Source organism: Micrasema longulum, unplaced genomic scaffold (assembly GCF_059751315.1).
Source record: "Micrasema longulum isolate JH-2025_06_02 unplaced genomic scaffold, ASM5975131v1 h1tg002145l, whole genome shotgun sequence".
Lineage (NCBI taxonomy): Eukaryota > Metazoa > Arthropoda > Insecta > Trichoptera > Brachycentridae > Micrasema > Micrasema longulum.
This window is the reverse complement of record NW_028279310.1, coordinates 72557-83044: the sequence shown is the minus strand read 5'-3', so window position 1 is coordinate 83044 and position 10488 is coordinate 72557. Positions and strand designations below refer to the sequence as shown.

Here is a 10488-nt window from a genome sequence, read left to right as displayed (position 1 = left end):
AGCTCATGAAATGTTAAAAAATCAATGTATTGTGAATCAGGTCGTGGTCCTGAGATAGTATTGTGGACTCACGGACCAAAGGTCCCAGGTTCATATCCCACTCTACCATAACTCGATTTCCAGCACAAGTTATTTACGACTTTTAGGAAATGGTCTGAAAATTTGAATATTTGAGTAAATAATAAGAACTCTAGTATTTCTCTTTTTCTTTTAAAAAAAAAAATGTGGTGACTCTGAAGACTTTTTATTTATTTATAAATCATATGAATTGCATTCCCACGAGTTACTACAAGTTTACAAGTAGTGTCAACGATTTAAAGGTGGAAAAGATTCGGTTGAAGAAGAGCAACGGTCAGAACATCCTTCTACTTCAAAAAGAGTTAAAAACATGCAAAAAGTATAAAAAATAATAAATTCAAACAGACGATTGACTATTCTAGAGCTTTTCAATTCACTGAACATCACGAGATGAACATCCGTACGAACGGATCCATGCAAAGCATTTTAATTGATAATTTGCAAATGAAACGATGAGTGCAAAAATTGCCATGAAATTTCACTTCTCATCTGCTAGTTTTTGACTTAAAAAAGGTTCCTGTCTGTCCACATCCATCTTACTGCGAAAAAAACTGTGCTATAAGTGTTATTCCAATAAAAGTAAACAGTGTAATCTGAGTTCTATAATTTGTTTATACTAATTCTTGTGCAACAGAAGTCTTTCAGGGCCCTGATTACAATGGAAAGTTAATATTTATCTTAAATTTTCTCTACAAAGTAAAATGAAGTTTTCTATATAAAAAGCAGAATATGCATAGATTTTTTCTTTTAAACATATTAATTATAGGTTACCGGTGAAGATACTTTAAATGTTCATGCAAATTTACTCATTTTCATACACAAATATCGATTTTTCTTTATAGATAATCGAAGATAACTCTGCTAACTTCCCATTGTAATAGGGGGTCTTAACAGGTCCAATCGCTTTAATTTTACTGGCAAGTATAGTCATGGTAGAAGTGGAAGTATCAGGAGGTTCCTTGTTCTGTCTCACCTAAAACCTACGGATCCTGCATTTCAGGGGTAAATTAAAAGAAAGAAACTTACCGTCCCAAAACATCTATATTACTACAGTATCTAGAATGCTTTAAAAGCTGTTGACATGTGTTGTTATATGACAATAATAGCCATTTTGAATCTGATTTAATGCAAAATATACTTATTTGCTTCTCTTTATATATGAGTATGTCATCATATGCTACAATTGAACAAAGTTATGCAGAAAGTCATAATTTTGAAAAAATTAGGTATTGGTGTTTTCGGATACAGTAAGGTCAATTCTATATTTTTCTAAAAACAGCAAGACCGCTTTCATACAAAAAACTGTAATAATCACCTTCTGAAAATAATATCGATCACAAAAATGGCATTTCTCAATTTTGACGGTATTTTAAAAATTATGAAAACTGGTCAAACACATAATGATATTCTTGTTTGTAATGCGAAAAACTAATGTGTTCATTGTTTATCATTTGTCTAAGTCAAAAACATTCCAACTGATGTGTGGATTTGATTATTCACGCGTTTCATAAAGGTGCTATTAGCTCAGTTTCACCATTCTATGGCTGGCTGCTTTCTGCATAACTACGTTCAATTGTTATTCTAATACAAAATGGAGGCAAGGATATTGATAATCTTTGGTAAAAAGAAGTGAAAAACTCTTTAAATCATCTATGTTATATTTTGTGCCTTTATGTTAAGAATACAAAAAAGCACATAAAATGTATTTACATATTCTTGCTATTTGAATTTACTACATAACAAATCTTCATTTCTTATATTGGTTATCTCTTTGTATATTTCGTTTCATTCAGTATAACAGTATTGTACAGTTAATTAAAATAAATATTAGTGGTGATCTTTTTTCACATAACGCAGGCCGCAATATCCACAAGAGTGGTTTCCAGGCTTGTCCTGTAAAAAATGACATAATTTAGTAAAGGTAATAAATGGTGTCCTGACGAAGAAACGCGCACGTCTCGAAACCATAGAAAAGTCAATAAGTGGTTATATACAAATATTTAATAACATTTAGTAAAATGTTTGACCGCAAAGTTCATGCTTTAAATATTAATAGTTGTCTCGGAAGAACCTTGGGTGTGGGATGGCTTGACTTTGTGAGGAATGAAGTAATAAGATAATGGACGCAGCAAACTCTGTTGACAACTGTCACTAAGCAGAGGCGATACGGTTGGCTGGGCCATATAATGCAGATGCCTCCTGAGAGCCTTAATCATGCTTGCCTACTATACAAGGCATCAGGATCTCGACGTCCTGGACGTCTACTACTGACTGTTCGTCGGCAGTTGATGTCAGAACTACCGTATGGGAACCTGAATTGGGAGGACGCACAGGAGCTGGCAGCCAATAGAGATGCACGGAGGCTCTTTGTGGACACCATATGCTCGAGCTAGGGAGCGGACATGGAATGATGATAGATTAACAATTAAATTCCAATGAATATGTCATATTTTCAAAAACAATTTTTCATAGATTTAAAATTTAGTCCGAGTGTTTCTTTTATTTTACAATACATAATTTCAAACCAAATTAATTTGAAAAAATATGCTATTGAGAATTTTTTATAAAAAAATCATAATTTTATTAAAAGTTAATAATAGTTCTTAAGATGTTATGAACTAACTTAATAAAGCATAAATAAAGAATTGATGCAATATTAACATAGACGATTAATTACATTTGTGAGATTTACTTTGTATGGTGATAAACATACATATTGACAATTAACAATAATTTAAATATTTTTTATAAAGTTTATATTTGAAGCACTAACTTTGTGGTTATTTATTTTGTTATAAATATTTTTTAATTGAATTTAAAAAATATATATTTTAAATTTTCTTCCTCTTACTACTTTTTACATTCTTTCTCTCCTCTTTTCCCACCCCATTTCTTTTATTTAATTTCCTTTGACTGTATGTATGTTATGTTGTTCCTATGTGAAACCCGTAATTCCTCTAGTTATTTGATGTTAATTTGTATTTATTGTTTAATGTTGTATGACTGAGCTGGTTTCAATAAATAATAATCGGTGTTACCAGGTTGATATAAACTCTAGGATGTCCTTCAGGTCCGCTACCACCATCACACCAAACCACGCGCTGCTTACATTCTATTGGAGGAACTTCAGCTATAAGCTTTATTGCCCACTGAGTATTGACTTGTTTCGGGGCTTTCGTAAACCTCACCATTCTATAGTCATCGTCAGCCCATTTCTAAAAATAAAACAAACACAATGATACTAAAATCAAATATTAGTGTTTTTGCCTTCCATGTTTACAAGCAGCAATGGGGGGTTATATAAGTAATGTCAAATATTTTTAATTGATACAATATTTCATTAAATTAGATACGGAAGTGGGCAACGATTGCTAATACGATAAAGACTAATTGTTTTCATTTAGAATATAAAATAACGGATATTTATAAAAATAAATGTACAAAACCTGTCCTGTGTGAATTTCTGTATCAGCCGAGTTTGCAAAGGTTCTTACAAATACCGCGGGTCGAACTGTTTTTAACTTATTGAAAACAGCTAAGCTCCTAGAACCAGACATTTTATACTATCTTTTAATACTAAGTTGAAATTACAAAATCTTACTAATGTAAAATTTATAATTTTGATTTTTCACGAATGAGAAATGTCAAAAATGTATAAAGTTGCCATAGAGTGGTTACTAATTGCTTATATTTTTAGACTGGCAATAACGTTCATGGGTAAATTTTCTATGGTTAAGAGATGTCATTAGCTGTCTATGATATCAAAAACAAATAAATTCAAAACTCTGAAACTGAAGTAAAATAATATGCCGGTCGTTTGGCGTTGCCTTTTATTATTTACAGTATTTTCTCATTTGAATTGCGATCAAACAGATCCAAATGGCTATGTTGCGTACTGCCCCTGTATGGGTAAGTGTTTTTATGTCATTAATTTGGTTATGTATTGGACACGGTTTTATTTATAGTTAATTTTGTTCTTAGGTCATACAAAAGACCGGAAAAAACGAAAATTTCATTAAGCCTATTTTTTTTTAATATATCTTTATTTTACAGGTAGGTTTGGAAACCAGGCAGATCACTTTTTGGGTTCCCTGGCATTTGCTCATGCCTTAAATAGAACTCTTGTGCTTCCCCACTGGGTTGAATACCGCATGGGGGAAGCGAAGTCAATACAGGTTCCATTTGATACTTATTTCGCCGTTGCTCCTTTGGAAAATTACCACAGAGTAATCACGATGAATGAGTTTATGAGTCAAGTGGCTTCCCAAATATGGCCAGAGAATACGAGAACGTCATTCTGCTACGTAGCTCGTGGAAGTCCGAATGACAAGGAAAAGAGTTGTAATGCAAAAGAAGGAAATCCTTTCGGGCCGTTCTGGGACACCTTTAATATAGACTTTGTAAAATCTGAGTTTTATGCTCCTCTTCACTATGATGTCCGAGGAAACATGGTAGAGCTGTGGAAGGAGAAATACTCTTCAGATAAATGGCCAGTGTTAGCATTCACAGGTAAGGCCTAAAATAAAAATATCTTTTGAATGTGTAAGTAGTTAAGTTTATTCAATGGTAAACCAAAGAGTGAAGTCTTTCAAAAAAAATTCTCAGGCATTTTGCTTCTCAGAAAATAACAGAAATTAAATGACTAAATTGGCAAAAAAAAAAAACGTCATTCTGGCATCTTCTATAGTTCTAACACAAATTTGGTAATTTTTTTGTCTGACATTAGTAAGTCAAATTTTTGTATTTAAAAATGGTATAGTGTATTTTAATAATTTTCATAATAATATTATGCAAATGCTTTTCCGTGTATGGGTGAACGAAGAATACAGTTCTGTGTGTAAATTGAACCAGAACCCTGGACGAGCATTTCATTGTGCCTATGTTTGAAATCCATATTTATTAGATTCTTCAACTCTGTAATTTAATCCGTATAAATAATTTGTTTTTATAATTGTACGGTGTTTGACTTTAAAATGTCACAAACACTCACCAACCCGAACTGGTGATGTCGCGGGTGGTGTAATTTTGAAGTTTTGGTGAGGATTTTCATTATTAAAAAACTTGAGAAAATTGTATCGATGATAATACCATACATTTTGTTTTTGCTTTCTTTGATAGTTTATTAACAAATTTAAAAAAAGTGAACTTCCTCATTCACCAATATGTTGGTTTATTTTTTTCAGGTGCTCCTGCCAGTTTCCCAGTCCAAGATGAGAATCGCGCCCTGCACAAGTATTTGCAGTGGAGTGACGACATAGCTGGGCGGGCCAAAGCGTACATTAAGAGTCACTTCAAGGGAGGCGGATTTGTGGGCATCCACCTCCGCAACGGTCCTGACTGGGTGAAGGCGTGTGAGCATGTATCCCAAACTCAATCCCTGTTTGCTGCTCCGCAGTGCATTGGCTACAGACAAGAGAATGGGCCCCTAACTTACGACATGTGTCTTCCAACTAAACACATCATCATTAGGTACTCTATTATCTTAAAGGTTGATAACATAAATCTTAAAACATTCATGGACACCTTTTCCTCATAGGATCCACTTATATGGATATGTATTATCATGACTTTATTATTTTTTTGGAATATTTCCCTACCAATTGGACCGAAGTTGATGGTTTGAAGTAAATCTTATTTGACCGACGTACTGCGACACTTTTGTTGCTGACTGTTTCGTTAAAGGGACATAATATTTCCTCCTATTATATAATTACCTTAGTTTCATGCAGGCTATAGCTGTCATTTCATAAATGAGTCATGATTTGGACGGCTAAAGTCAGCATAACCGTGAACGTGTTGAAGTAATTTTTCCATTTTTAAGATAGACACAGTAATATTTTTGGAAAGTTTAGAACGATAACACTTCTTTATTTTCAATATTTGTGTTTAATTCCTTTGCTTCATTTTTTAAATCTTTCATATAATTCTTGCAATTAATGAAGGACTACTGGCCCAGTTATATATTGTTTTGTATGTGTATATAACGGGTGTTTTTTTGTTGTTGTTATCACTATATACTATCGTACTTTCGATTGATTAATACAGTCTCTGGCCAAATAATGATGAAAGCTTTTTTTTTACATTTGTGCTCTGTAACAATCCTTAAATAAATGCTGGAACGCCTTACACTCAAACAGCGCTTTCAAATTGTTGTAATTTAATAATAGTATTATTATATAAAAAATAAAAAAATAATTCCCACTATTCAAATATATTTAAATATAAACGATTTATAATAAATTCCTTGCCCAATATGCAGGTATAATCTAATAAAAAAAAATGAAGCACTGTTTGTGTGAATAATACGGATTAATCATCCTCTAAAGGAATTATGAGGAAAAACTAATTTACTTAAAAATCAGTGTTTAGTTCGCCAAACAAATGGAACTATTTGTGAAACCATGAATTCACTGCATGACAGTTTGGCAACAACATCATTTCCTGAAATATTCCTGTCAATTGGCCTCCACGATTTTTTGATTTTGAATAATTGTAATAAACCTAATTTGAATTAAATTTATTTTTCAGGCAACTAAAACGGCTAATAAAAAATACAAAGGATATCAAATATCTGTTTGTCGCTTCTGACAGTAACCATATGATGGAGGATCTTACAGAAGCACTGAAGCGCCACCCAGTTCTGGTGCACCGACTGGAAGAGCCACAACCTCACCTTGACCTCGCCATCCTTGCCTTATCCAATCAGTTCATCGGGAATTGCGTTTCCTCGTATTCAGCATTTGTAAAAAGGGAGAGAGATGTTCGAGGTCTTCCCTCATTCTTCTGGGCATTCCCAGCCATCAAGACCTCTCAACCTCGTGATGAGCTGTAAATTAGGAAATAAATGCAGAAGAAATACTCAAAATTTAGATAAATGTGGAATCAAATAGAAAACAATTTAATTCAATGATTTATTTATAGATATAACCATATAATCCACTTTTCTCAAAGCTATAATAGCAGTTTTTCATTCATGATGAATATTTCAGCACAAAAAGCATAGATTTACTTTAAAAAGTATTTGTGGACTGTTCAGCAAAGTTTGCTTATCGGTAAACAAATATCGTTACCACATCAAACATTTTACTTCATATAGAAATTAAACTTGTATGTCATTTTGAACTAATTAACTTCAAAATGTATGAAGTACGAAGAATTCATTTACAAATTTTTTGGTTGTTGCATATTTGGTGTTTCAGGTGAAACTCTTCTGTGAGTCAAATAGGGATTTTTCATTTAAGAAAATTGCCCTTTTTTTTTTTATTAAGGCAGGCGCTTCAGTCTCATTCAGATTAGTTAAAAATGGCGGACTTTAAACGCCGACTGGCGTTTAAATCCTTGATTTCAACGGATGTGAGCGGTTATAGTGATTCGTGTCCCGGTCAAAATAAAAATGGGATAGTATTCGCCACCGTATTTTACATAAAAAACGTCAAAAATTTACCACCATTGAACTAAGTTATCTTTTACCTAGGCATATTAATGCTCGTGGATTCTATGCATTCGTTTATAGAAGATAGTACTTTAAAATCATAATCTGGGTTCCATCACAGTGGTCTACAGTTTTCGAACTTTCCAGAGAGTCTCCCAAGCCTTATAAAATAGAAGTACTTTCTTACAAAGATTTTGGTTGATAAAGTGCTATATCTGAGAAACACTTAAAAGAAAATCTGACTGAAAAAAAAGTTGTATTCGTATTTTGCTACGTTCAAAAAATCTGCACCAAATAAAATAAATGTTCAATGTGTCCAGAACCACGCGATAAATATATTTTGGTACAAGGCACAAAAATAAAAGCACACGAAAAAAATTATATAAATCCCGCTTGCCCATACCAAAGTATAATAATTTGGTCAAATTATGTTATGGTCAGATATAGGACTGAATTTGAAGATCCCAATGAAATTAAAGATATCAATAAAAAGGACGCTTACGGAATCGAAGATTGTGGACATTTCTGAATAATAAGAAAGTCTTTATTATATAAATACAGTCGAACTTGGTTATAAGCGTTACTCGTTATACCAGAGAAAGGTTTTTTTATACAATCGCTATTGCACATTGTCACTAAGTAAACAAGTAAATACATATGTGTAAATATAATTCATACAGAATTTTTTTTTTTAATGTTAGGGAAAATTATAATAAATGCTTATAAACATACCTATCACATAAAGACATTATTACATTTGAAATTGTCGTTTCCAAATTGTTTTGCGAACTTTTCCACTTGCGTCTTCAATAATGGTCCATCGATGGAAAATCCTGCATTTCTTTGGTTACAAAACCATTGGAGCAATGCTTCATCGACATTAGTACGATCGCACTTTCTAAATTTTTTTGTGTCTGTGATATTTTTTTAAATGCAGACAAATAAACATCCTTATTTTTCTACAATGTTGACACTGTGGATGAAGATAGAGAAAACTCTGTACACACTTCCACATTTTTCGCGCCACGTTCGATTTTACGAATAATCGACACTTTTTCACGAATTGAGTGACACTTCCTCTTGTCAGTAGACATGTTTATAATTCAGGGGTTAGGTTTTAACTGATCTGGTCTAGAACTCATTTAACATCACCAACTTGTAATGTTTATTGTGTATTGAAATAAGCATAGAACATTAAAAAATCTAAAAAAAAACCCCGAAATAAGCCTGTCATTCATAAACTACAAAAGCAGCTGTAAATTTTAACAATGTACAGAACCTGCACTTACTAAGTTCACAAAGCTAGGAATTTTTAAAAACCATGTGTGTTCATTTTTTAATATTGTCGGCGAAAAATCCAATTAGGTACTTAGACAATTACATAGCTATCATAAACATAATCCGATCCCAACGCCCAGCGGTATTTATCCTTTACGTTAGCTGACCGTTTGGATTTTATTACTTAGGTTCTTATTTTAAGAATGTTGTTTTTAACAATAGAATTTTTTGTGTAATTTTTGACAATATCTTTGTTCGGTATGTCCGTGAAGTAGCTCGTTATAACAGTGAACAATTGTATGGAGAAAACCATGAACTAAAATGTCAACTAATGTTTCCTCGTTACATCCGAGATCTCGCTATTTCCATGATCGTTATAACCGAGTTCGACTGTATATTAACAACACACAGGAGGCTCTTAGGTTTCCCCGGGGCCTATGTCATCTGTGAGAATGCTGTGTGGAGTATTTTATGTTTATTTTTGTTAATAGATTTTAAATACCTTTACATATCTTGTTTATTACTGATACATTCCGTTAAAAAAAAAAAATTAAAAAAATAAATGTAACCATTTCAATATGTTACCAATAATGTTTTATTTTGTACACTTTTTATAATATTTCTTAAAATCTCATCTTTTGTTTTTATTTTACCCTTATCCGCACCCAGATGGTGCATAAGCCACCGCATTAGACCGATCAACTATTTAATAAAGGCAAGGTGATCAGTCCTGGGTTCCAGATTCTTGAATCCAGTCATGGAATATATTCGATGGGATACAGATGACGCAAGAGAAAGAGCTCAGGAGATTAATGCTGTATGGGAATGTAAATGGAGGAGTATAGTAGTAGAGAAAAGAGAAAATAACACCAATGGCTAAAGCTATCAGGGTTGTATACCCCTATGACTATAGCACTTAAAATATAGCTTGATTAGAATGACAGCTGTCACACTAATGTCATTAGTGATGGGAAATTACTTATCAATGATCAAATCGATTTTATCAGTTTTTTCGTGCAATCATGAAACTCTGTTTCCGAAAATTTATATCAAAACGCAAAAACAAGCCTATTATAGTGTGTTTAACACAATTCTTCACCAAAAAATATGATAATTATACTTTTTTCATAAACAACATCAAATGATTTTTTTTTTTATTCGATCAATTTGTCCCATCTCTAACATTTTTGCAAAATGATGTAACCTTGTAAGAACGTCGTTAATAATACGCCAGATACGAATGATTTTTCGTGTGTCAATATAAATAACTCCTTAGACGTTACTACAAAGTTATGTCATCACTTTTTCTGACAAATGTCATTCTAATCAAGCTATATTTTAAGGACTATAGGTAGGTAGTTAATACTATTCAGTATATCACTAGGTATATCGGTATGTATTTTTATGTATATTTATACTAGTTACCAAAGTAGCAGTTTTAATAATAATACAAATAATTAATTTTTTTATCCAACAATGTTTGAGTATGTCCGAATGCTTGCAGACTGGCTGGATTTCTGAAACATTGTTGAATTAACTACCTGGTGAAAGAAGAAGTATAAAAATTGGAAAATTGTTTTCAGGCGTTGCCTAGTAGGTGATTTGGTTTCAGCTCTTTTACTTCACAAAAGTCAACAGATGGAAGAGTTGAGGAAATGTGGATGTTCAACATGGGCAGAAATAGGCAGAATGGTGAATGT

The 10488-nt window shown here is 32.6% G+C and overlaps 2 protein-coding genes across 3 annotated transcripts; one reads left to right on the top strand and one right to left on the bottom strand.

The window, feature by feature from the left end:
* Nucleotides 1–1718: 1718 nt before the first annotated feature.
* ND-13A (NADH dehydrogenase (ubiquinone) 13 kDa A subunit) lies at nucleotides 1719–6890 on the bottom strand. Of its 2 annotated transcripts, none has more exons than XM_088239364.1 (3): nucleotides 6752–6890; nucleotides 3117–3293; nucleotides 1719–1971 (listed from the first exon to the last, which is right to left on the bottom strand). In XM_088239364.1, the coding sequence occupies exons 2-3, from the start codon at nucleotides 3267–3269 to the stop codon at nucleotides 1906–1908; spliced, it is 219 nt and encodes a 72-aa protein (XP_088095490.1). In that variant the 5' UTR covers nucleotides 3270–3293; nucleotides 6752–6890; the 3' UTR covers nucleotides 1719–1905. The 2 variants fall into 2 exon arrangements, with proteins under 2 accessions (XP_088095490.1, XP_088095489.1); XM_088239363.1 differs by lacking the exon at nucleotides 6752–6890 and adding an exon at nucleotides 3525–3721.
* On the top strand, nucleotides 3779–9422 carry O-fut1 (O-fucosyltransferase 1). Its single transcript, XM_088239362.1, has 4 exons — nucleotides 3779–3987; nucleotides 4132–4587; nucleotides 5262–5547; nucleotides 6607–9422. The coding sequence occupies exons 1-4, from the start codon at nucleotides 3885–3887 to the stop codon at nucleotides 6908–6910; spliced, it is 1149 nt and encodes a 382-aa protein (XP_088095488.1). The 5' UTR covers nucleotides 3779–3884; the 3' UTR covers nucleotides 6911–9422.
* The last annotated feature ends 1066 nt before the right edge of the window (nucleotides 9423–10488 follow it).